Below are 26,396 nucleotides of genomic sequence, written 5' to 3' on the forward strand. Positions count from 1 at the left end.
CCACTTACACTAAAGATCGTCGCAACTACAACCAAGGCAACACATATGGTGTTCGTTAGTGACCTGGGAGCCAGGAGGCGCACAGCGAGACCGAGTGAGGCGTTTATGGTTTGGTTCAGGAAGGATGTTCGCTTTCCCAAGATGCTTCATTTTATTGGTACGCACCAAAGTGCGCTTTTAAGGATCCCGTTATTTGATGGCTTGCTCGTCGTGATGAAAACTGTCATGTGATTCGTCCTAAATGTATGGACGACTTCGTGTCACGATGATCTATTCCAGTCGGTAGTTTATTTGGGCCGTTGTGTTATTTCGGTGTCGTCTTTCCAAGCAGCAACCTGATACATGTCAGCGTCAGGAGTCCTGGTAGGTTTGTATTATCCTTGCGAGAGGGTAGCAGCATCCTTCAGTCCACAAATAAGGTGCTGAGATGAAACTAAATACATTTAATCGTTTTTATTGATTTTACATCGATAACGCTACATTCCACCTAAACAATTGTCTTTCCAATGTCTTTTATATAAAAAAAATCGATACTACCTAAAATCAAACTAACGTTGTCTTTGTTTTGCGTAGCAAAATGTATACATGGCTTGGTAAGGAAAAAAATAAATCTTTTGCATTTAAGCATAACTCATTAATACTAACATCTCCGTTAACATGATGTGCTGCAGTTTTTTGTACAGTGTTTTGTCCTGCCACTTAATGCCAAAAATCACATTTGCTTCAAATGAACGTCACATGTGAGAAAGTGTTTTGTCGAATTGTTCTAAAAATACTTAAAACGGTGAAATAAAAGTAGTCAAAATTTCGCTTATATGATAACTAAAAATCTATGATAACCTAAGCTTTCACACAAAAAGAGTCAGAGGAAAACAACATCTTTGGAAATGTCTTTAGAGTGTATATCAGAGTTTACAACAAACATATAACAAAGATGGAAGATCGTTTTAAGATCATCAGATCAAACGAATGTAACCTATTTCCTCTATCAAATCTGACACCTACGATAACAAGGACACCTAGGGAACAGTGTTCCTATTAAGCACTATTCTATCTAAGCAGACAAATTGCACAAACTTGGTATGCTTGGAAGTACTCTTCAAGAATGGTGAGTTGCTGGAAGATCTTGTATTGCGAAATAGCACTCCTATTAATCTACAGCGTCTATGTATGTACCGCTAATTCTGTGTAATTAATCCTATGAAAATAATCTCTGTCTTTAATAATAATCTTTACCTCACTTCTCCTAACTAATCAAACCACTGCTCCGAAATAGTCGAAGTCAGTTGCAAACGCTAGTGTTTTCTCACCGTTACAGTCGGACTCGTTCATCATGCGACATCCCGCGGTAGATACTTCCAGCATGGTACATTCATCGTTTGAATAGGTTGCTTCATTTTCAAACGAAAGTCCCAAATTTTCCATCAAATAGCGATTACTTTCGATTCCCCCCGCGTTGCTGTCCGGGCCGGCACCGCCGGTAGGTTGTTGCTGCAGGATTTTCATCAAACAGTTAGACATGTCGTTAAAGTCGTCCATAGTGGTACGCGGCCCCGATAGTACATTCGTACCATCAACGCCAGGCAGCTCTTCCTGCACCAAATTCGAAGGCTTATCGAACACATCGTCGAGCTCATCCAAATTGGACGTCGTTTCTTTATAGGATTCCAGCTGGAACGTGTCCAGGCTCGACATGATCGGTTCGGAGAATCGCCTCGCTGCGGGAATGTCTTGCGTTTTCCTGCGCACCGGGACGTCCGCCGGGCGGTTGCCATGGTTTTTGACGTGTTTGCGCAAGCTGGATGGGTCGGTGTAGCGCTTATTGCACCCGGGCAGCTGACATGCGTACGGTTTCTGTAGACAAAGCGAGTGAGATAGGGTGCATATTAGATCGCTGATGGTGGTTGGTTTCCCGCCGAAATGCCTTACCGTATCGTAATGTGTGCGCTGATGCTTTGCCCGATCGGAACTGTTGCTGAACGCTTTGGCGCAGCCTTGGAACTGGCAGTTGTACGGCCGTTCGCCGGTATGCGATCGTTGATGGATTTTCAGATTTTCCAGCCGAGAGAAAGCCTTCTTACAAGTGGGGAACTGGAATGGCGCAGGAAAACAACAAAGAAAAAAGGAAACTAATGAATTTGTGAGCATCAACACAGCAGGATTAGTGTCTCCAAAGAAGGGGGAAAGTAAATAACACATGCAGCAAAAACCATAACCCGGACAACAAGCCCGCACTGCCGCTGGCTTGCTTGGTGCGCGCGCGAATCGTGCAGAAACTATGCGCGCTCCCCGCCAGCTTATTACACCCGTGTGGCCCGAACCGTCAACAGATGTTTTCACAACAATCGTACACCATCGTGCAAGCGGTTCTGAAAAGAGCCTGCACGCAGCATTACTTTCTCTGTTCCTTTCCCTGCTGTTTCCCTGCCCTCTACCCACTTACCGGACATTTGTTGGGCTTTTCTCCGCTGTGCACGCGCATATGGATCAGCAGCTTGTAGCGGGCATTGAACGGTCGATGCTGGCGCGGACACTCCAACCACTGGCAACCGAACACTTCACCACGCTTCGGTTCCACGTGCTGCTTCTCGATGTGTGACACCAGCTGCTGCTGGTCAGCGAACTCCATATTGCAACCGCTCCAGAGGCATACGCGCGGCGAGCTGGACGACACGCAGGATTCATCTACGTCCGCCGGCTCATCAATCATATCCAGCGGTTCCTGTTTGGCCACAAGCAGCCCCATTTGGTTACAATCCGGCGAGAGGTTTCCGGACGTGACGCTGCTGGCGCTGTTTCGCCAGATGTCCTTAAACTCACGGTTCGGTTTGTCGGCGCCCTGGATCGGTTTGTAATAGTTGTCAGCCGAATAGCTGTACGAATCTTGCGTCGCAAGATCCGAGTCTCCAGGTTGGGCGACCGGGTTGCAGCAACTATCGCCCGCCTTGGTGGTGTTGCTGTACTGCTCCAAGAACGATGTATCCAGGAACTCCATAATGTAGTTCATCGATGGCTCCACGCCGGTTGGGTTGTTTTGGGCTTTGGACCCAGCATGGCCACACTGTTCAAACTGGCCACTGATCGTACCACCGAAGGCACTGTGTATCGAGGGCAGTACTGTGGCGGTACTGCTTTTCGGTGGAGTCGTCGGTGTGATCGTATCGGGTCGTCCCATTCCCGTCCCTAACTCTCCATTGGTTCGCTTTGGTGAGGAGCTACCAACGGCAACGCCGCCGCCACTACCATTTAGATTCATCAGGTTCAGCGTAAATCCATTGTCTATCCAAGAGTCTCCAGCGAATGGAGAGGAACAGGGTGACTGATTCTTCGACTGACAATTCGCTTCATTGTAGTTGTAGTAATCCGTGGTGGTGGTGCAACTGCTAGCGCAGCTTATCAAACTTTGGCACGTCAGTGGCGTGCTTGAAATGGTTGCCGCTGGTGACAGCATTATGCTTGACGTGGACTGCAGCTTTTCGATGTACTCCGGGTCAAACTTGAAGAACAGGTCGTCCGTTTTGGAAGGGTTTGTGTAGAGGCAGCTCCCCATCTGCTTGAACGTGTCCTGCTGCTGCTGCTGCTGCTGTGGAAACTGATGAAACTGCGTGCTTTCCGGCGGGAAATTGCACTCCCCAGCGGAACCGGCATATCCCACCACGGGCGGAGCGGATATCGGTGTATAGCTATGGTGCAGTGCATGTTGACCACAATCGGCACCGTACGATGGATTGTGGGATTGTTCAGCTTTGCCCTCGTTCATGCCACAACTAAGCGCACTGTAGCAAACGTCCATAGTGGTATCATCCGGCAGACAAAAGCCATGCTTCAGATCGAACGATTTTAAACTGCTTGCGCACAGATCGACCGAGCCGGCCAAACCCGTGGAAGGAGTTGTTGGTGTTAACAGTGCCATCCTGAATCACGAAGATATTTATTGCACAAAATAAACACACACACGGGAAGACAGTCTAGCTAATACGAAAGCATTGAAAAGCACTGGAAAATTCACTGCACAGACAATAATGTCCTTAAAAACACAAACTCTATACACTCGCAGACAATTATTCACTCGATCACGATCGACACCAACTGCACACTTCCGTAAATAACTTCGACGATGAGCAATGGGAAAATACGTCCGACCCGGTCGATCGTTCGGCGGTTAGTGATTCCAAACCGGGATCTTCGCAGCATCGCCGCGAGTCACCACGATTGCGAGCACGATACACGCACACGCGTTTTCCCTTTTCTGCTCCTTCTTCTCGATCGTTACGGCGAAGATTTTCCGAACTTCTGCCATGTGTGCGTGTTCAGCTTCATGATCATCATCGAGCGTATGTGATGCAGGATCGTACTCGGTCGCGCAGCTCCGTGGAATGATGTGCATGATCCTCGTCGATCCCGCACATCTTCCGCTCGTTCGTCCCACTTGCCGCCAATCTTACTGTTTAACGCGAGCAGTAACAAACAACAAATTATACGACTGTGACATCTACTCGCTGCGTGCAGTGGCTTCTCCCTCCGCTTGTCACGTTCCATTTAATCCTGCTCTTTTTCATCGCTTCTCTGGTTCGCCGGCCACAGGGAAACCCGAACACCCAGAGCAAAGCAGAACGGGGAAAGGTTAGGTCAGGTTAAGCTACTGGAAAAACTAAAACCCGCAGCGAGGACGTAGGGGTCTCGGCAGGAAGACCCAGTGAGGTGTGATTGTTTTTACTTATATTTTTTAAACCCCGCGGCAATGCTGTTTTACCAAATGCAATGCAAAACGATCATGGCCCAATTGCACAGCCCTTAGCATACGGTTTGCATGCATTTTCTTGTTTTTGCAAACATATTCTGGCCTGCGTTTTTTGTCGCAATTTGTCTTACCCATTCCTTTTCTGTGGTATATACAGTGCCAACGTGCATAACTACCAGAGCACTGCTGAAGTTGGGAAGGAGGCAAAGCAATGAAATGAAACTAAATGCAATCCCCTTACTAATGTGATGGAGTGAAAGCGGGTGAAAGTGACAAGAATTTGATATGCAAGTCGTGCTAGGATGGATATCCCTTTTCTGTGATCGCAGCTATTTTCTTTTTTTTGTGTGTGTGTTGGTTGTGCTGCTTCTTTCACTGTTTTGTTTCTGCCCCACTGTAGGGAGTCGCGGCGCTGGTGCTACGCAGTCTGCCACTTATTTATTATTTCGAGCGCTTACGAGTCACTTGTTATGATGTGCTATGATTATGTGTCGCTTTCTTGTGCGTGTGTGTGTACTCTACTTCTTTCCCTAGAACGCATTAGAAGGAACTCTCTTCTTTCTCGACCGATCTTTACCACCCGGTGTGGTTGCTTATAGAGCAAAAAAGAAGTATGAAGAAATTCTTAAATAAGAAATGTGGTGCGAGAGATTGAACAGAACAGAACAGCTCAGTAGAATTAGTCGCCTGTTAAGAATCTGGGGCAGTATGTTTTTTGTGATACAAATGGTCCGCAAAAATTTACACAGAGAAAGGTTTAGCCGTACGCATTCTTTCATTTTTTGTTATTGCTAAAAGGTTAAAATTTATACAAAACAAAGCTTGAATAGAGAAAATGTAGTAAAACTTATTTTAGTTCTATAGCACCTTCTTCTTCGTTCGGCTTCTTCACCTTCCTAATACAAACAACTAGTGCGTAAATGTGTTAATAAAAATTCACTAACTCGTGGTAAACATCCTCATTATTGTGGGATTAAAGGCAGTTGTTAAAAAAATATAAAATTCGAAATGCAGCGTGTGTGTAGTAGCCTTCGGGGTCTCATAAATCGGTTACATCCATCAGCAAACGGGTCCGTCGGGCCGCACCATCTGTGCCGTCCTGGCCCCGGCCAACCAGCTCTGATTCGACAATAATTTTCGATTTCCGGTTGCGCCGTTTCATCTTCGCCAAAATGTCATACATCTCCTTCAGGCCGGGATTGCGAGCGACCATCTGGTTGTAGTCCTGCTCACTATCTCTAATACTGTCACTGGTACCGGTTGTCTCGTCGCCGGCGGAATGGTTGGGTAGGTTGGGACGCCGTCGCCTTAACGTCACCTTTCCACTTTTGATGTCAGCAATCACCGAATCTAGACCTGGTGGCAAACGGTAGAAGAAAGGAGGTGGAAACGGGAGGGGGGAGGAATGGGAAAATGAAAACATACGGAAAACAATTCAATCAACGGAACATAATTGCTGGACGATTACATTCGGCAAGAAATTTGGCCAACGGAAGCGCAAGCAATATCGCTACAAATGGAATCCAGTGTTGCAAGCTGTGCAGCAGTCGGAACAAGGTAAAGATAACACCCGGGCCGAGACCGTTTACAGGGGAGCAGAAGATTGTTTTCAGTTTAGTACCATAACCACATTGAAATGCTACAGGAGTTAGTAAATAGCTGTAGAATTTTACATAAATAATAAAAGTGTAAACACAATTCCCTGCAGTGTCTCCACTGCCATCATCTATAGTCGCCAGTTCATTCGAGGTCATTTTTGATACCCAAATAAAAATGAACACCACCCATTTCGAAAAGGACACCCATTTCGTGTCAGGAAAAGTGTACGAGCGAACCAAATGACACACAGGTATGATTCGTGTACCAAGCAAACAACAATAACCTACAGTCCGGTTCGAGCTTCCGAACGCTAACGACGGTTTCTTCCCCTTACGCAGTGGGAAGTTGTACGCGGCAATTATATCGCGCAACAGGTGTTGTTGGGTGGATGGGAAAATCGTTGAATTACCGCTCCGTTTTCGTGCAGTGTGTTTTAAAAGCCACCCCGCGTGGGCCAAGTGGTGGATCAAAGTTAAAATGTAAAACCACAGCGAGTTAATTTAATAATTGTGTCCTGGTAAAAACTGTGTTGCAAAAAAGCACCTTTCAAAGCAGTATAAAGCATCGTCTATCTATTAATACCCAGTGATCTAATAGGTAACGGTAAAAGAATGACTAAGGTCAAAGGGAACTTTTCACAACAAATTGCTTATCAGTGATAAAACACAGCCTTCGCAGCAAACAAATGGGTAAAATACTAATATTCTGCATCATTTGTGAACCACATTTTGCCAATAATGCTCAAACTGATGACGGGTTCCAGTTTAAAGTGTCTCTTCACGTCCACTTCCGGTCTGGATTCTAGTCTGCCCGCTCATGTCCGTACAGGAGAAAATACCAACGGTGTCCCGCGCGGCTTGTCGCTCGGATGTTGTTCCTTTTTTATCATAAAACATACGACCTTTGGCATCGTTACGTGAAGTACCGAGGAAGCTTTGATGATGGCTACCAAAGTCCTGACCTTTGCGTTCGGAATGGATGTGTCATCAATACGGCAATATCGTACGGCAGCACGCGACCATATTAACCATCGACTGATGTGCTTGGAGTGCGCTTCTGTGCTCTTTAAAGCGCTTCTGGAAAATATTATATTAGCAGAACGAACTCGCCACTACGCCTACGCGTCCCTGGCGGCAGGATAGTGGCTGCCGTTCTTACTACGGCGATGGGAGAAAGGCACGAACATCCCAAAGGAGGCCAGTCGCTACGTTGTGCCAGATACAGCCGATCGGTTACCTTTCGTGCATTATCGAACGAGGGGAGAAAAGCGTCCTCTTGCTCCTGCTGCTCCGGGTTGTCTAGCCGCCGCCGTAGCCGCCGAGAGCACACACAACACAGAAGCTTCCCCGAACGGCTGTGTAATTGAATGGGTTTGCTTTACAAATATGATTATAGACCAATTTGCAAATCGAATGGCTTTTTGTTGTGAAACAATACTAGAGAGGCTCCTTGTTGTAAAGTTTAAATGCACTGATAAGCAACGTTAGGAGAAGTTCGATAGAAATTTTGTTATAGCACAGCGACTACATAGGTAATCCAACAGCACAATGAATCCATAATAATTTGCCATTCCACTGTTCCTGTTTCATGACAACGTAGCCAACCACCACCCTTCCAACAGGATGCAAATAAAAAAAAAAAACAAGAAGCTTTCCACAACTCATCCCGATACAAAACGATGGTCGTAGCGGAAACGACCGTTGCGAAACGATGATACACAGCATCGAAGGGAGGGCGAAAAGGGACAACAAGGAGGGTTCGGAGTTCATGCTGAGTGGAACTCAGCAAACAACTTGTCGTGGTTTGGCTTTTACCGTGTCCTTTATGCGCCCCTGCGTCTTTCTGCGGCATCCCACTCGTTACCAATCCATCCGGTTTATTGTCCTCGCGTACTACTGCTGCGGTGCGGTTATAGGGGAACGCTCATCGGCTGTACCGAAGGATGGTGGCTAGATTCAATATACTGGTAGTTGGTCTAGTGAGATAAATTTTACTATGTGCGGATGGGCGATTGGGCTGGCGGGTAGTGGAAAAAATCCGACCGAACACACACACACCGTACGGAAAACTCTATCAGCCTTCAAAATGTAACGTTTTATCAGCTCACATGGATAGTGAAATGTGTGTTACACGTGGGTTACATCTTACCACCCGACAACTACTACACCCCCATCTGCATGGCAGGGATTGTGAAAGCAAGGACAATACCAAAAAGTACAAAAAGGACAAACAAGGAAACATGGAAAAGCAGCGTTGCCATCTACCCGGCCATACCCAATGGCCAGTGGTAGCAGCAGCGGACGCCAAAACAACCAAACTGCGTATGTATTGGGTACTCCTCGATCGATAAAACCTACCTGTTGCCGGGTGCTGGCTATTTACATTCGTTATTGCCACGTGATTTAATTTCTGCTGCGAAATCGCCTCGCTTAAGCCAAGCGCCCGGTCGCAGCCTTCAGCCGTCCCGGTGGAGGTTAGGTGCTTGCTGTTAGCGAAATTGTTAGCTGGTAGCGGTGGTGCCGGTGGCGGCGGTGGTGGTGGTGGTGGCGGTGGTGGTGGTGGAAGGGAAGGTGGTTGTGCAGGTACATTGGTTGCGACGTGTGAGAGACGGGAAGAGGTCCCGGCCGGGGAACCTTCAGTCAGACTGCACTGGCCTAGCAGCGACACCAGCGGATCGTCACTGTCCAGAACTTCGGAAATTCCAACGATGTTCGTGGAGCCCGGCCTGGCAGAACTTTGCCACTCTCGCAGCCGGCTGATACGGAGCTGCTGTCGTAGCGCTAGCACCTCGCCCTCGGCCCGTTCGGCCCGCTGCAGCGCTTCGTCCAGCTGCTGCCGCAACCCCTCGACCTCCAGCTCAAGGGCAACGATCTGATCGTTCGTCTTGCGCTCGTGCTCTTCGCTCATGAGACTTTTCTGCAGGCCGGACATGGAAGTAGGTAATCGCCAGATAAGTATCGCCAAGCGAGCGAAATGCCTTTCCGGGTAAACGCACACACACACACACATGCACAACAACCACACTGAGAAACTATGCAGTGACCTCCGGGAACGATGAACGCAAGGAATTTTCGTATAAACATTTTTAAATCGTTCTCTCTAAACTCTATTGGCCAAAAGTCATATTGGAATAGTGAAGGAAAATTTCGAGTAAAGTTTTTTTTTTTAATTTTGAAGATGCAAAGTTTGCGCTTCTCATAAGTGGGTTGTTTGAATTTATGGACAAATTAGTAAATTTTACAGGCGAGTAGCTGAATTAAGCTATTAGACAAAGTACATCAATCTCTTTCAAATCCAATCACCGATTTTTGTTTGGTTTTAAATTTACAATCAATAATAATAAGCTACAAGCCGTACAGCACGGTTATAATACAGGCTGTCTGTCTTATTGAAAGTTGGAAAGCATTTACTCACATATTCGATGAACTGTGCTTCGTATGTTTTCCTCTGCAGCTCAATTTCGGAGCGCATCTTTTGGATCTCTTCGTTTGTGCTTGTTTTCGAATCGACAGAATCGCGATTTTGACGCACCAAGTGGTCCCGTTCGCGTTGCACCTGAATGAACGAGTTTTCCAGCCTATAATAGACGACGAACAACCATCATCATTACTGCCGCATCAAACATCAAACATTACTGGACAAATACCGCATACCTTTTACTAGTATCGATTGATTCCAGCATGTTTCGTGACATTAGCCGGGCCACCTTGTTTAGTTCCGCATTTTCCTCTCGCAGTTTCCGATTGGTTTCCTCGTACTGTTGCTTCTAATGAGGGAGAAAGATAGTACGCAGAAAAATAGTTTAATCAATGACGGCTTGCTTGGATGCTACTCCCAACACTGCGTTCAAAATGCGTACATTTTCCAACAGTTCCGAGATTTTTTCATTCGCCTCGTACAGCTGTAGCTCCACGTTGTTCAGGTAGGACTTGAGCTTTTCCATTTCATTCAGCAAACTGTCCACCTCGGTACCCTTTCCGCTCGGCTCAGTTCCGACCGTGGTTCCGGTTGCACCTGACCCCGAATCCCGTGTACGAGTCGGCAAAGCATCTGGCCCCTCGTCATCGCTCTCTACCGCGTCTACGGTGACACCTTCCTCGCCGGGCGCTGGTGTAGGAATGATTTCGGATAGCTTACGTCTTAGGCGCCGGTTTTTCTCCGTAAAGTCCGTTAGTACACGCTGCGAGTTTTCCAGATCTCCAACGAGCTGCTTTACATTGTAGTTGAGCTGTTCGTTCGATGTTTCAAGCTGGGCGTTGCGTTTGGTCACTGGGAAAAAAAGAATGCAACGTTAACTTTGGATTGTTTTGTGCTAAAGCAAAGTTAAAACACTTACAATGTTCGCACTTTTCCATCAGACGGTTGTGGCTTTCCTTTAGTTGAACGTACTCGGACGGCGTGCTGACCGTTGTGCCGCTTCCTGCACCCGCAACACCAACGCCACTGGGCGATGAATCCGCCTGTACGAATGAACCGAGCATGCTGCGCGTGAACGAAGGTTCATCGTCGTTTATCGACACCGAAGCCGAACCGACGTTCGACGATGAGTTTGAAGATGAACCACCGCCACCGGCAATGTACAGGTGGAGCGATGTTTTTCGTTTCGGTATCGGAATGCTGCTACGTCTTGAAGGGGATGTTTGCGAGATGTCCATTTTTACGGGGGTGCTATGCGAAGCAAGTATTCAATGTCCAGTTCAAAGAAAAAAGAGGTCCCCGCTGCGCTTGATCTAGGCGAAACGTCTTCAAAACACCTGCAGTGATGGAAATTAAAGCCAACCAGTTAGGCATCAGTAAATCTCATAGTTTTTTTCTAATTGCTTTAACGTTTTTTTACACACTGATAAGAACAAACAACAACGAGCAAACAGAGGTATATGCTTGCTGATAAAATTGAACAAAGAGACTATTTTAAGAATTAGTTTAATGATACAAGTTGATGACTTTTTTCATGTTTTTTATTTAACTGTGATAAATGCCCGTCATGGTTTCAAGCCCGGAATAGACCGTGCCCCCATACGTAGGACTGACTTTCCTGCTATGGATTATCAATAAGTCACTGAAAGCCAAACCTTCTAGTGGTACAGACAGGCCTTGAACGACAATGGTTGTTGCGCCAAAGAAGAAAAAGTAATAAATACAATAATTATCTTATTTATACTTTGAGTAATTAATGTTTATATGTTATGGTTTTAGGTAAATTATCTGTTTTTGCAATTGGTTTGACCAATTTAGGGGTCGTTCAACACAGACTGTCTACGTATTGTTGATCTCCCAATAAGACCATCTGCTGAATGGGAGAAAAAACCTGAATTGACCAAGCGATACAATGATTAATCTATTAACAGATCGTTTTCGATGAACCGATTAGGTTCAGATGCAAGCAATATAATAACCTATAGAATGTCTAATAAAACAATTGTTCATTAAAACAACCAATTATTAGTCACGCTTCGGTTAATATGAACAGGTACTATAATTTGAGTGCGTATAAAATAATATTATAGGGTTTCCCACGATGTATTGGTCAGTTCCCGTAATTTTTTGGGATTGTCTCACGATTTGTGCATCGTTTCCTATATATTTTTGGATCGTTCCCACATTATATTGACATTTACCGATTGAATAGTAATACAATTGAGTTACGCCCAATAAATCAAGGACACGATTAAAAAAATATAGGAAGCCACAGCAAAACATCGATGATCAACCAAAAAACGTTAAAAACCGTGTATTTTGTCGTTGTTTTAATTGTCTAATAGCATTCCAACGTATTCAACAGCTGTTTAATCTTTTGTTTTGCTTTCATCTGCATGTTTCAGAGTGAATCATTTTTCCAATGGGCTTCCTTTTATTGCAAAGCCAAACAAAAAGTGCCTCAAAGCATCCGATAGAATCGCAAAGCCAGATAAGATAACATTATTGGAATCAAGTTCAGGTTGCACTTTTACTCACATTCATATCATTCGACGCCTATCTTGGTTAGCGAACAGCATTCAACAGACTGGCGATGAAGTCACCGATTCAAACCGATGATCATCCAATGTCAACACAGTACCCGGGGTCCGTGGCCATTGTGGCGGAAGCAAACTCCAAAAACAAACACATTTCATCAAACGTACGTGCTTCGGGTGGGCATTTATTGGCGACATTGGCATATTCTTGATGTGAAAGACAGTGAGAAACAAAAAAGTGCGTCGGGGTGGTCAGTTGTTGTAGGTTCACCGCAGCCGCAAGCGCTTGAACTACTCAATTATTCAATGACCGAATGTGGTTCGTTTAGAGGCGGAAACCTGCACAACAACCCACACGGACCGCGCGATCATATGCGCGTGTCCTGGTGCGAAAGACCACTGCGCCAATCCGTTCGACCGTTCGTTGGCGTTTAGTTTGTCTGGTCCGCCGCGTTGCGGGGATGGCGTGTTCTTGGCTCTATTGATAATATGAAAAAAAAAACATTGTAGCCAACCCACGGTACACGCAAACCCGTTTTAATCTGCGCAATGTACATTTAAGGATCTAGTGTGTCTAATGTACACAAAGGCGGTACCTCATGCTGACGTACTGTTGCTCGGACGATGTCTTTGTTTCTGTACCGTTCCATAGCAGTGCGAAGAAAAGGAATTACAGGCGATTAACATGTAAACCGAAAATGGAATTTTCCATTTCAATCGTCTATCAAAATACTGTTAACTTATAGGTAGTAGTACTGCAGCCACCTGTTTAATGTCAATCATAAACACCTCATACCGAGTATTGTATGCAAACAACCCAAACCGTACAGCGCATACCGCAAGCATGAGTCGTTGCTAAAGCAACCGGTGTGGAGGCTCGATTGTATCACTACGAAAACGGAACATCAGCTATTGCAACATGCTTCGAATACTGCTTCAGAATGTAACTCTGTTTTTTACCGACTCAAAAATGCTCTCCTCACACTTCTCTTCATCACTTGTAACAATCGCACAGACGTTCAGTTGAAACTTTCGTTGCGTTTTTTTTTGTTCATCTTCCAGCAGCATAAATCTTCCAAAGAGAAAGGAACCACTTATGCGTGCTGGTGTGCCCGGTTAAAGGGCTATACGCCTGTCAGGGGTACTGTGAAGAAAGGGTACAAAAATGATCCGCACACGGTGGATCATGTTTGCCAAAAAAAAAAAAAGATTTAAAGAACTTTCTCTCAGTTCATTTTTAGTGAGCGCATTTTTAACCACCGCAGCACATTCACCTGCACACATACCGCGTGGCTTGCTTTGCAAAATGTCTCACTCAGCGCGTATCTCGAGCACACCTGCTTCTTATCACAGGTATTACGGTTTGTTTGCTGTGTCTGGCTATCTTGGCTTGGGGAGGTAAAAGATGAAATTGGGCACAAAATAAGGCTAGTGAGATGTTTGATTACGTTGGACACATTTTCGCACATATCTACGCCAACACTTTGAAATACACACTCACACATGTCTAATTTACAAATGTGCCACAAGCGGATGCATCCTACGCATCGGGCCCTTACAATGCTGCAAAGAACTTGCAGCCTACAAGTTCGAGTTTCACCGTTGGGAAAACATGGGTGATGAGTCACCTGTACTAGAGAGGCTAGCCAACGTTCGTTCGTACGCGTCACAACAATAACAAAACAATAGGAATCGCACAGCATCGTTACGGTGTACGGGCGATTGAACTGCAAGGGAATTTTGTCTGTCCATCTCTCACTCTTTCTCTTTCTCTCACCTGTTGTATGTTCCGTAGCTGGTGATGTTTCTATTGGCTATTTGGTGGTTACCAAACCTTTTCAACTGCTACTTCTTCGAAAAATCACACTGTTTCACAGAAATTCACGTCGAAATAAACCGAAACACTGTTTAAGACGAACCAATTTCTATTACCACTGTTGCCCTGTTCTGACCACCGCTGCTGGTCCGCTTCATGATGCTTTATGCATCATTTCCATTCACAAACACAGCTCAGCAGTCCACCGATGTCGCGAACTACCAGCAAGACAATGAACAGGGCGAGAGGGCGAACAACGAAAAAAACCAACTCCCAAGCAGACCGCGCAGCTAAGTGCCGTTGGATTAAACCAAACCTGTTCCTACTGTTGCTGTATGATCTTTCTCCAACAAGCGTGATTTGAACCGTGTATCGTACGAACTTGTGTGAACATGTGCAAACTTGTGCAGAAAAAGAGACACTCCATCAAGAACGATGCTATGCTAATGTTAACGGAGACTCACTTTTAATGACTGGAGGGAATGTAACAAAGTGAACGAATGTAAAACCTGCTAAAACTGTTTTTGTTTTGTTGTTGCTTTTATTCATTCGAAATGTCAAACCACAGCCATGTTCGAAAAGTGAGACAAGTTTGCTTTGTCAGTTTTACAGGCAACGTTGTCGGGGGAAAACATAACGAATTGATACAATTTTATTGTTCCGTGTTGTTCATCTTTGTTGCTTTCTTTCGCATCAATTGTAAATATGTTGCGTTTTATTTGAAAAAATCTTTGGTAATGCCTTTGTGCAGCGTTGCAGTTTTGTTACGCACTGTAGTTCGAATGGGTTGTTGTCTTGGCTAAACATACAAACAGGCGTTACTTTTTGTTACAACATCCGATGACTGCTTTGAAAAGTGTTATTTTATAACGCAGTTGTAAAATAACAGCATAAGTTTAGAATTTAAATCTGTTTTAATGCTTAACAAGACTGGAATAGTCATTTTTCATTCTACAAACCCAACATAACCAAATTAAATAACCTGGTTAAATAGAAATGTAAAATTCTAGAACAGCATATCCCGCTCTGATTTGGGTCAGACTCTTCATAAATCCGCGGTTTTTAGCCGGTGAGGAATTGCTGAGTAGTAGCATTTAAATAACTTTTACCACTGGTGACCCCGCAATCGTCATATCATTTAGCCGATCTCACAATGCCACTCATAACAGCTGTAACATTTGTGAAACTTGTATTGAGTGTTCTAACCATGTAAAGGGACTTTATGTTGTGTTGGATACAAAACTAACATTTGTCCGTCACACTGAAGAGGTCATCAACCGCTACAACTAACTGATCAGCCACTACAATCAACCCCGTAAGGTCAAAGACCTTACAGGGGTTTTCATAGGTTATCATAGTTGTGGGACACATAGTTGTGAGCTTTAGGTGATGTTAATTGGACTCTATAGCACCTTTTTTGACAGGTTCATTAGAAGATCCTATTGAATGTGTCCAAATGGGCGATTTCCTTATTGGATGTGTCCCTATAGAGCCCTATTCCTAGCACATGAAGTTAATTTCCCTTAAGCGAGTTGCAAAAAAGTGTCCCACGACTATGAGTATCCCTGAAAAACCCTGTAAAGACCCCATGTGTTTTAAGGCTATCTACTGCAGCATCGTAAGACCAGTGCTTGAATTTGGACATCCTTATGCAGATCGTTCCATGAGGTTTATCCACTATTCGACTTTAACATCTCGCTAAAAACTTTCAAAGACAGACTGTTAGTCAGCCAAATTCGAACATAATCAATGACTTTTTTGTTCTTCATTTTGTGACGCTTATAAACAAAGACAAATATTAATCAATACATTTTTGTCAAGTGGATACATATAAAAATAATTATAAATATTTGCATCTTGTGAGCCTGGTAGATAAGATCATGTTTTTTTTTTTTCATTCGATATCAATACGGACACACTTTTGGGACCTTTAAATAAACAACTACAAACATAATTCCGCTACTCATACATCCACTTCTGGTGTTACATAACTGTTTCTTTGGTGGTTGCATTTTTTCCATGTGCGGTCTCCTATTGATTTGTAATGTGGGTCGCACATGGATACTGACCACGTTGCTGAATCCCATTGCATAACTATCGCACACCGAATTGTGCGTGCTTGCAGCTTCAAATAGCCGTTGAATCAAACCTGTAGTATCGCTCCATGGAACTCTCACTCTCATTAAACCGTTTATTCTCTCGCAGCAACTGACCGACCGACCGGTGACTTCAACGGTGGTGTGTAGGAAAACCGCCCTGAAGCAATTGTTCGGAAGGATTATTTGTTTGAAAGTTTCTCCAAGGAATTGTTAAATTGTCGACACAAAATTAACAGTGTTAGAGAAATTCAGAAAAAAGACAAATTATTGTGATTTATTAACAACTGTTTCGGTATTCTATTATTAAAAGTCGAATGGCTTCCCGTTCTTGTGCGCATGCACCGAATGGTTTCAGTCGACAGAAGGAGCTGATGACAAATTGGAAATAAATTTCAATACACTTTTTGTCACAACATTCCGTTCCCTCTGAACACACAGCATAAAGGTAAAAATAGAGTGAATAAATTTTTCACTCATTCGAAACCACTACAAACGACTGCTTTAACGTGCTTGTTTTCGTCTAAAACGGCACAGGTACTATCTATAAAAAAAAACATAACAATCTCCCCAACAACAGACATTTCTCCACATCGACTGGGCTTGGGAAGGTAGAGACATACCCCGACATGCGTACTACCATTCCCCAGGTTTATGGTTCTCTCACGACATTGCAAAAATGGTTTGAATGAAACCATTTTACGAACCAGTCAGTAGAATGATGGCGATGGCGACCGAGCTCGCGATGATGATAACATTTAGAAAACTGAATTATTAATTAACCTTTGGCGGAAATGTCACTCACAGCGATGAGGGCATTGTTTAAGGCTTTATTTAGCTTTTAAGGTTGAAAATAAAATACCACCACCTGAGCAGAGATCGTGTAGCAAAATCCACTACAACACATTCCACGAAGTGAACTGGTCGGATGTCTGTTGGCAAGTGTGTAGAAAATGCGCGTAACAGCGTGTGGATTCACTTTCAATGTTTGGTCTTTTTTGTTTTGCCTGCTCTCCAATGATTTCTCACAAAACATCCGAACCATGCGAGAATCAACAATTTTGACGCGATTCAACGGAAAGAGAGAGATCGAATGCCGTACAGTTTGGTACCGAATTATAACAGGTGAAGATGAAATTATTCATCAAAATTATCCTAATTAAAATTCAAACAAAATTCAACAGAAAAAAAATCTAACCCAAATTATTGTCCATATTGATTCGTGTAATGCCTTCAAAGTTCCTTCAAATGAATGATCTTAAGGGAATATTAATTTTATGATTTTTCATAGCTAATTTTGTTTATACTTTCTATATCAATTTTAATTATATTCGAAAAAAGGTGTTTGAAATAAAAAAAAAACATACATTTGCATTCCTATCTTCTTCTATTTCTACCGTTGGCATAGGTATAATTTGTAAATATTTAATTATTTCTTTACAAAACCAAGTTTAAGAATACCCTTCGCTAGCTCCCTTAAGAATACCCTGGTATCGTATACACTGTAAACAACGAATTGTCCGCTAGTGTAAATGGATGTAACCAATCGCATAAGCATCCTTTTTCCCGTCCTGAAAACAGACGCACACATCCACATGAACGTCCTATCGAAAGTGAGCCGAAGATGGCTGCCGTGAGAAATGTGCGGCTCCCCGGCACGCAACAGCCAACACAACACGCTGGTTGATTGCTCCCCACGATGGGCACGCACACTAACCATTCCTCGCAGTACGCATGTCCCATTCACCCAATCCCTTCTCCAGACACTCCACCCCTGTCGGAAGCTCTTCCGTCCCTCTCTTTTACAGTCCTCCCTACCCCCCAATGGGCCACCCTTTCAAAAGCTCCCCCATCTTGGCACGTTACGAATGGAAAGAACGGAGAGAAAGAGAGTAACCACGAGCGTGTAGAGTGAAGGAAAGCGAACGATTCGGCTTTCCCTTTCGGCGGCTCGCACCGGTGAATGGAGCATGCGAGAGATCGAAACCATCCGAAGCACACCTTTCGCTTGGGAGGGGAGCAAATGGGAGTTGTTTTTCTTTTTTGCATCTCGTGCTCCCCCCTGGCCCATGGTTGCGGTCGTCGTCATCGTCGTCGTAGTCATCGTGTCACGGATTCCGGCGCGGCGGCTTGCTGTGCGCGAACGCAAACACTACTACCCCAGTCCGAGACGAAAATCCCTGGCGAACGGACACACGCGGCACCAGCAGAGCCTCCTCAGCAAAGCGTACTCCTTCTTGCAGTGGTGCAGAAGTTTTTTTTCGATTTGGTTAGTTCGGGTTGTACAAAAGTTTAAAGCGCCCCCCCAACTCCCACACACTGCTCCCCTCCCATCCATCAAACACGTGTGCATTGTGTGTGACTCTGTGTGTGTGCGTTTTTTTGTGTGTGCTGCGAATTAAAAAAAAGTATGCCCAAGCTTTCTGCCATTTTTGGTATGCCACATAGGCTTTCAATTTACTCCTGAATTTCTCAAAAAAGGGAGTAGGCAAACATTGTGTTTGTATGTGTGCTTAGATTTTCCGGGATTTGTTACCGGGATTACTACAATGCTGGATAAAACACATCTCCGACCATAGCAACGCCGTACACCTGTGCCTGTGTCTTTGGACGGCCAGCGACCACTCCTCCTTCACCGGCACCATCAGTATCACCTGCAGAACCCGCGAGGACAGGACAGGCAGCCACAGCAACTCAGTTCTTTCAGTGCTGATCTCGGAAAGTGCAGAAACGTTTGTCATGATGCTGATATAGTGAAGTTGAAACGATTTTACGCTGCACGCGAACGCTTTGGTTCAGTTTGTATCCGTTTGATTTGGTTTCGTTTATGTTTTATATTTGTTTTGCGTTTTTCCAATTTATTTTGAACTTAATTTTCCTACCCTCCCCTATGCAAAAAATGTATGACTAGTGGGTGCGGTTCAACCAGTTTAACCAACCATCAGACGGGTCATATAGAACGACCCAGTGAAAGTGCATCATAGCATGCGGTGTGCAAAGTTTTCTGGCTGTGAGTTTTGGAAAATAGAACTTTGCTTCTATCGCGTCCAACTCGCGCAAAAGTGCAATCGTGCAAACGCAAAAGCTTGAAGAATATATTCCGTGAAAGTGTGAACAGAATCACCGTTTCGATGTCGCAACGACACAACGATTAACATCGAAGATTTGCTTGCGAACAGCCGCACAAATAGCAACGCAAACAATCGTCATTATCACCGGGATGATGTGGAGCAGTGAATTAGTTTGTTCAATGAAGAGAAATGGGTGTACAATTTAACCTAACCCTGTATTGATTTCAAGCTAGTGAAGTAATTGTTTATTTTTTGTTTGTCCATTTTTCTTTCGTTTAGTTGGATACATTTTGCGTTTATTTGTTTCTTCTATCTTGGTTTCTGCGGTTTCACAAGTGCACGCAACTCGCATCCTTCAGCCATCGAGAACATTCGTCCGGAGTAAGTGAACTTGTTCGCCCGCCGAGCTTACTCTCCCAGCGTCATGTGCTTTTGACCGCCATTTTGGAAAAGTGAAGCAGTCGCGTGTAAAAGCAGAGCAGTACAATCCTGCAGCACTCCCGAACCCAACTGTGACCCCCCTCCCGCTCAGTACGGTCGGTCGAGCGCGGGACGAACCGGAGAACGATCCGGAACGAATGATGGCGGCCATTTTGGGTCGCGAAAAACCGCGCCGTCAACGGCGGGCCGGGGAAGATCCTGGCGCCGCAAGTGAACCCATCCAAGCGAGCGACGGTGAGAGTGGTAGTTGTGGTCAGAATCGTATGGAGCAGGCGCTAGGGCCGCCACCAAACGCAAGGACTCCACGATTGTCCTCCCGGTGCTTTTGGTCGGTGGAGGAGGAGGAGGAGATGATGGAGGATGGCGAAATGGAAGTATTACCAGCTCGAAGGAGGGGAGTGGTGAGCAACAATGCATCGGACAGGCATTGGCCATGGTCAGGGTCGCGCGCCAGGGATACGTCGCTTCTCGTAGGACTAGTATTGGTGCTGTTACACACCGTAGAAGGTAAGTCGATTAACTGTGCACTTTTCATTCCTACCTTTTTCGGGGTCAAGATGTCTAGGGATGCTTTATTTCTTAGAATGTAGCCTACAATCTAGCATGCTCAAGGAGCTGAAGAGACATGCTCAAAACTATGTGGAGGGCATTTATTTGTCAGGTGCTTCGGCGTATAAAATGTTAATGATATTAAGATGGAACAAATACAACAAGATAAGAGCTCTTTTTCACGCTATATTACAAGAATGTCATGAAGTCATAAACGATGTGTTAAAATCTTAATGCGGTTTAATGTTTGAAAGCATTATGGACAGTAAAATACTTTGTTTTGGGTGATATTTTGTTCAACAATATGAACTTGGCATAGAAGCAATGGTTCATGCACAACGCACTGACCCTACGCCGTCGTTCCCGCGTCACGTAAGAAGCTACAAGCTACAATTATGCAATTTTGCCCCGGTGCGGTAACGCTTGATAGGGTTTTAATGTACGATCCGACGTTTCAACAGCATTAATCAAGCCTGAGCAAACTCGCTCTTCCACGTGATGGGAGCATAATTTAACGCACAAAAGACACTAAACAATAGGGCCAAATGTTCAGAGACCCACAGACCGCCGTCTGTGTGCGGTTGGGCTCAGTGTTGTGTTGAATAGGGCCAACGGTGGTACAAACTGCTTGCGTGAAGGACACTAGACACGAGACAGAAAGGCAAAAGGTTCTACATCATCTTGGTACAAGAATTCTACGTTTTTTGCTTACTTTTTTGAATGGAATTGGTATCCCCTTCGCTTGCTTCAAGACACACACACACATACACACACCGAATTAACACACAAAGCAACAAAGGCATTTATTACAAACCCTCAAACCGATGGCTTGTACGAGGGGCTAGTACTTGCATAAAGTGGCTATAAATTTTAATACCAACTCGTAGTAAAGTTTAGAGCCGTACTGTTAAGTGACACTACCTTCCCAAGCTGGCAATGAGTTTGCTTAGAGCAGATGAATCTTATTATATTTATACTCATTCTGAATGATTGTACAGTTCGCTTTATAGATTCAACAGTCGATGAGTTTGCCTTTTTTGCGACTATTCAATATAAATTTATTTTTTATGGAAAAAGTTAAAGTGTTCAATCTAAACCACAAGGCTTTCACTAGACCGCTGAGCTAAAGCCATCATCAATGCTCTCTTGTTGCTTATCCGTCTACCTTGAAGTTATCCCCTCCAAGCAAACATATTTTCGTACACCTGCACCCCTTGCTAGGCGAATCCTCCTTTAAAAATTGTCTCTCAACTGACACAAAACCGTCTTGGCAGCGATTTTTAGCGGTTGCGTCAATCACTCCATCTCTAGTGCCGGAGAGGACGTTTGAATGCCTTTCACTTTATGTCTCTTGCAAGAAGCGCAAACAGCTCGAACAAGGCAAAAGAATTACCTTCATTCATCTTGTAAATTGTATGCGTGGTTTTGAGCTAGAGAGAAATCATTTTAGAGTCAAATCCCATTCCCATAAAAATGAAATGAAATAAACACACAATTCATGAAAACGCAACAAAGCTTCGCTGGTAGCAACTTCACCGGAACAAGCTGAATTTACTGTTCTTGACATAATGCGTAACAATTTTCTGAGCTCCGAGTCCCAACTTCTAGAGCGAATCAACCATGCGTAACTACCGATAACCTGAAACTATCAATTTGAACTCTCGCTTGAACGGAACATACGATAGTCAGTATCAACAGCTCTCGTAGCTAGCAGTCTTGCCCCGATGCTTCGAAGCCAAACGAAAGTAAACTTGTTTTCTCGCGCCGCCTTCTGCCAGACGCACCCATCCTCCCTGTCCCGCTATTGCAAAACTGCATTACGTAAGCGGAGTGGAAAGTGGTGAGTGTGTGATACCTTTCTCTCCCGTTCCATTTCTTCCCATGCTTCCCATGAACCGATGCAGTTGTTGTTCTATCGCAAGCCGTACGAAGCGAGCGAGCTCGTGTTCATTGCTCCACCAGTCTACCTCGGTTAATTGCAAACCACAACAAAACGTGGTGAAAGTCGATCGCGTCAAGAGCGGCAAAAGTATGTCGATCAACCCATCGGTGGGTTCGTCGCCTGTACGTCAATTGACTTTAGACGGTTGGCTTACTCAGCCCAACGAAGGTACAAACTCGAGCATGGCGCACAAAGACTACTTCCGTAAACTTTGCTCTTTTGGTTTATTATTTTTCCCACTCTTACGCTTTCTCACCACAACACGATGTTTTTTTATCTATAAATTTAAAAGACTGTAAGCAACTATGGTTTGTGAAGAAACTGCTTCCCCGTCTGTTGGAGAGTTTCTGTTGCGTAATGCGTTTTTTTTTTGTTTCTTCTGTGTGCAATTCTTGTACGGTATTGATACATATTTCGAGCACTAGTCAAATGTGAACACCTTTAACCTGTGGCGATGGCAGCCAAAACAAGGGTTACGTAGGTCAACCTAAACCAGTTTGGTCGAGAAATAGGTGGTCAGTTTGATACTGTGCCAACCAGACGACACAAGAAGCTGTTCGTTTTTATTTGTGTCCTGTGTGCTTGTGTTTTTAGTTGTATTATTAAAAGTGCTTAAGAAAAGCTGGACATACAACAATACACAATGTGAGGTAGCGGATAATAGCGGACAGTCTTGATTACATATAGACGTTAAAATTTAGTTTATAAAACTTCATTTACATACCATTGTCAAATTGTTTCAATGTTCGAGTATTAAATCAAGAATAATATGTATTGATTTGAATTAAATTAAATCTAATTTAAACAAGCTAACTAAAAGCGCTTAAGGGCCACATTTAGCTTGTCTAAAGAAGATCTTTGTTTTTATTAATTTCTTGATAAAGTATCTGGCCTCCGTGGCCTACATACAAAACTTAAATACTAAGGGACCTTATACTAAACGTTGATATGATCCAGTGCTATGTGTTCTTTTAAGCGTTGCAAACATTTGGTAACATTAAAGGACAAATCAATTACACTCGAGTAGTCATTAAACGTTTTGAACATCAAAAGTAAAGGATACCTAGCACAATACAAGCGAAAACGATGGTCAATGTACAAAAATTGTCTGTTTCTTAAATTTTTACTTGGGACGTAGAACTTGACGAGGACGAGACAACATTTGAGGTGTATCTATGTGGCCATTCAGTACTTTAAAAACAAACATGCACTGAGCAACTAGTGTTCGGTTCTCTAATGTTTCCTAACCTAACAGATGACAGCGAGTTTTATACGGTGGAATACTATCAGTGTTTCTCCACGGAAGCCGTTTTATCGCAATTCGTGATTTTTTTCTAACCTGTCAATTCTAGTTATTTGTGCAGGGAACCAAGCTACTGACGCATACTCAATTATTGGACGTATAAAACAACAATACAGAGGTTTTAAGCACAGTGGATCGTGGAACATTCTGCTTGTTCTTAAAATATTTCCTAGCATCCTATTAGCCTTGGTTATTACCGAGCTAACATGTTAGTCCAAACAAAGTTTATTGTCAAGTAAGACGCCTAACTTCTTTACTGTCTCAGATTGTGTTAGAGGCTTGGCAGAAATACAATATGTGAACTTTATTGGAGTACTAGAACGAGTGAATGAAATAACAATACATTTACTTACATTGATGGCCAAACAATTTACATGACACCACGCATAAAATGTAGAAAGAAAGTTTTGTAAATGTTGACAGTCACTAGCAGATCTTACTGGGTAATACATTTTTAAATCGTCAGCATAAAGAAGCACAGTACACTCAGTCATTAATAAATAAATTAAATAATTTCGTATTCGTTTCGCATTTGTTAATAAATAAATTAAATAATAATTGCTCTAAAATACTCCCCTGAGGCACGCCTGATGGTCGACTAAATTCTTCGGAAAAATTGTCTCCTATTTTAACTCGTACAGGGCGATGCACGAAGTAGGAATCAAGCCACCTAATTAATCCTGAGTGAAAGCCAAGCTTTGAAAGTTTAGCGATCAACGTTTGAATATTAACACAATCAAATGCAGAGTTAAAATCAGTATAGATTGTATCAACTTGCATCCCTTTACCTCGCTTCTCAAAACAGTAATGTAGAAACTGCACTAAGTTTGTTACCGTAGAACGACCTGGTATAAACCCATGTAGTAGTGGTGTTAAATGGCAAATAGTGCCTAGCAATAGGTGCTTATGAATCAATAACTCAAACAATTTAATGACTGCACATAGCATAGAAATAGATCTATAGTTGCAAATTGAGGATCTGTCTCCTTTTTTATATACCGGAAAAATCCAGGATTTTTTCCAAAGAGCTGGGAAACACCCAGATTGAAGCGAGTTGTTGAACATGATAGTGAGTGGTGATGTCAAAGCTTTAATGCAGGAAGTAACTACTACTCCCGGGATGTTATCAGGACTGCTAGCTAAGGATGGTTTTAGAGGAGCTTGAATAGTTAAGCTTCTTTAACCGTTTATGAGTCAGGGTTGATCCCATTTCATAGTTTTCAAGTCGTATTACCTATGATGGGTCACCAACTCTGACTCTGTAATGCTATTGCATCTAGAATGATCTTAGTAGAGTATCGCAACAAACGTCGCTGAGTAAACGCAAACCTAGAAAAGTAAAAGTCCAATAATTATTAGATAGGTTTTAGTAAAGAATTATCTTGTAATCGAAGCTTCCGTAACAAACACTGGATATGTTTTTGTTATTGTCTTCATAGTCCTAAATAAAAAAAGGGACAAAGAGTTTTAATAACCAGAAACGTTTTTTAAACTGCTGACTCAACAATAAACTACGCTATGTGTTAAGAAGCACTCACTTTGACATGATCGTGAAAATCTAAATTATATTTTAAATATTACAAAAATAAATAAAAAACAATCAGCTGAAAAGTCATTAATACAGATAAAATATTGATTTCCGTCCGTTGATTGGCTGCTTCCATTCCATTCCAAACGTTTGTATCTAAACACCACATCTGAGACCGATTTGTTCAGCATTAAGCGTACATAATTAACAGATCATACCATTTACCTCTTACCCTCTCCCAACTGTGAGAGCCATACAATTTGTTCCCACTTTCACACTCAAAATTCCCCTCCGAGCGTTCATATTCGATGGATAGGATGAAGCTAATGTAGAGGGTTACGATTTTTACAACTCCCCAAACATTCATAACTAGGCAGCGAACAGTTTCTTCCCCGAAATGTATCGTTCAAAAGATGCCCTGTACCGCGCGTTGTCGATAAGGCTTTCATAATAACCATATCGATGGTTACCATAACATCCCAGATCCCCGGACCGAGGGCGTACTATCAAAGGAGGAATCGTCGGAAAAAGCAACCAACGCCGACGCGAGACACGTGTTGCTCGCAAAATTAAGTCATAAATCATAAAAAGCAAAAACCCTCCATGTGCTTGGGAGATACTTCACGGGCCGGATCTGTGTTGTGCCCGTAACAAATTGGAACATACACACACAGTGGTTGCATGGTTTGGGCTATGAATATAGTACGTAGTTTGAATTATTCGGCCTAATGGAATAGTTATCTTCCAGATCGTTTTAAGAGCACGTTCTTTAGAATAACTGCATTAGACCAAGAACGTTGCACAAGTATTGCACATTGCCATGTGCTGCACAAGTATTGCACATTCAATTGTGTTTAACTAGCTTCTCAATACGAGTATTGATAGAGCTTAGAAGCAATTAGATTACTGCCATTCCACAATGGGCAGTTTAGAACAAATTGCGGGATAAAATTATTTTTGCAGAAATTGTTAGTTTTTATCGTTTGTAGTAGAGTATTATGATAGTAAATAACATTTTATTTGTAGTTCGCATCTATACCACCAGGTGGCGCTACATAAAATAGTGTTTTAAGGGATTTTTGCTTAGTTTTATTAATTTTGTGTGTTTTTTTTCTTGTATTATTTGTTGCTAATTGTATAAACCATTTTAAAATGTACTGTAATGTTCCATAATGAAGATTAAATAAATAAATAATAATAATAATAATATATAAACAAAACATAATAATTTTGAATAAAATATTTTTTTCTGCTTTGTATAGGACAATTGTAGCTAATTCTCGTCACTTTTACTCACAGGTAGTACAAATATTAAAAATTTACATACACAACTTAGGTGGATGCTATTACAAGCTC

At 43.2% G+C, this 26,396-nt stretch overlaps 3 protein-coding genes across 5 annotated transcripts in view; 1 reads left to right on the forward strand and 2 right to left on the reverse strand.

The window, feature by feature from the left end:
* Nucleotides 1-438: 438 nt before the first annotated feature.
* On the reverse strand, nucleotides 439-5,403 carry LOC120949502 (zinc finger protein GLI2-like). Its single transcript, XM_040366846.2, has 3 exons — nucleotides 2,444-5,403; nucleotides 1,930-2,091; nucleotides 439-1,854 (listed from the first exon to the last, which is right to left on the reverse strand). Exons 1-3 carry the CDS (start codon nucleotides 3,911-3,913, stop codon nucleotides 1,255-1,257), a joined length of 2,232 nt encoding a protein of 743 aa, XP_040222780.2. The 5' UTR covers nucleotides 3,914-5,403; the 3' UTR covers nucleotides 439-1,254.
* Nucleotides 5,404-5,497: 94 nt separating this feature from the next.
* On the reverse strand, nucleotides 5,498-14,621 carry LOC120949503 (shootin-1). 2 transcript variants are annotated; one of them, XM_040366847.2, is made up of 7 exons: nucleotides 14,072-14,621; nucleotides 10,677-11,094; nucleotides 10,200-10,609; nucleotides 9,994-10,106; nucleotides 9,755-9,917; nucleotides 8,698-9,256; nucleotides 5,498-6,097 (listed from the first exon to the last, which is right to left on the reverse strand). In XM_040366847.2, exons 2-7 carry the CDS (start codon nucleotides 10,993-10,995, stop codon nucleotides 5,781-5,783), a joined length of 1,881 nt encoding a protein of 626 aa, XP_040222781.2. In that variant the 5' UTR covers nucleotides 10,996-11,094; nucleotides 14,072-14,621; the 3' UTR covers nucleotides 5,498-5,780. The 2 variants fall into 2 exon arrangements, with proteins under 2 accessions (XP_040222781.2, XP_049461425.1); XM_049605468.1 differs by lacking the exon at nucleotides 14,072-14,621 and adding an exon at nucleotides 12,296-12,484.
* Nucleotides 14,622-18,352: 3,731 nt separating this feature from the next.
* LOC120949219 (protein Skeletor, isoforms B/C) overlaps nucleotides 18,353-26,396 on the forward strand; it is a 36,570-nt gene continuing 28,526 nt past the window's right edge. Inside the window, exons 1-2 of one of the 2 annotated variants that reach the window (XM_049605466.1) lie at nucleotides 18,355-18,475; nucleotides 19,557-20,225. In XM_049605466.1, coding sequence (XP_049461423.1) covers nucleotides 19,856-20,225 — 370 coding nt within the window. In that variant the 5' untranslated portion in view covers nucleotides 18,355-18,475; nucleotides 19,557-19,855. Of the gene's footprint in view, nucleotides 20,226-26,396 lie in introns of both variants that reach the window. The other variant, XM_049605467.1, reaches the window with a different exon arrangement.

Source organism: Anopheles coluzzii, chromosome 2 (assembly GCF_943734685.1).
Source record: "Anopheles coluzzii chromosome 2, AcolN3, whole genome shotgun sequence".
Classification (NCBI taxonomy): Eukaryota; Metazoa; Arthropoda; class Insecta; order Diptera; family Culicidae; genus Anopheles; species Anopheles coluzzii.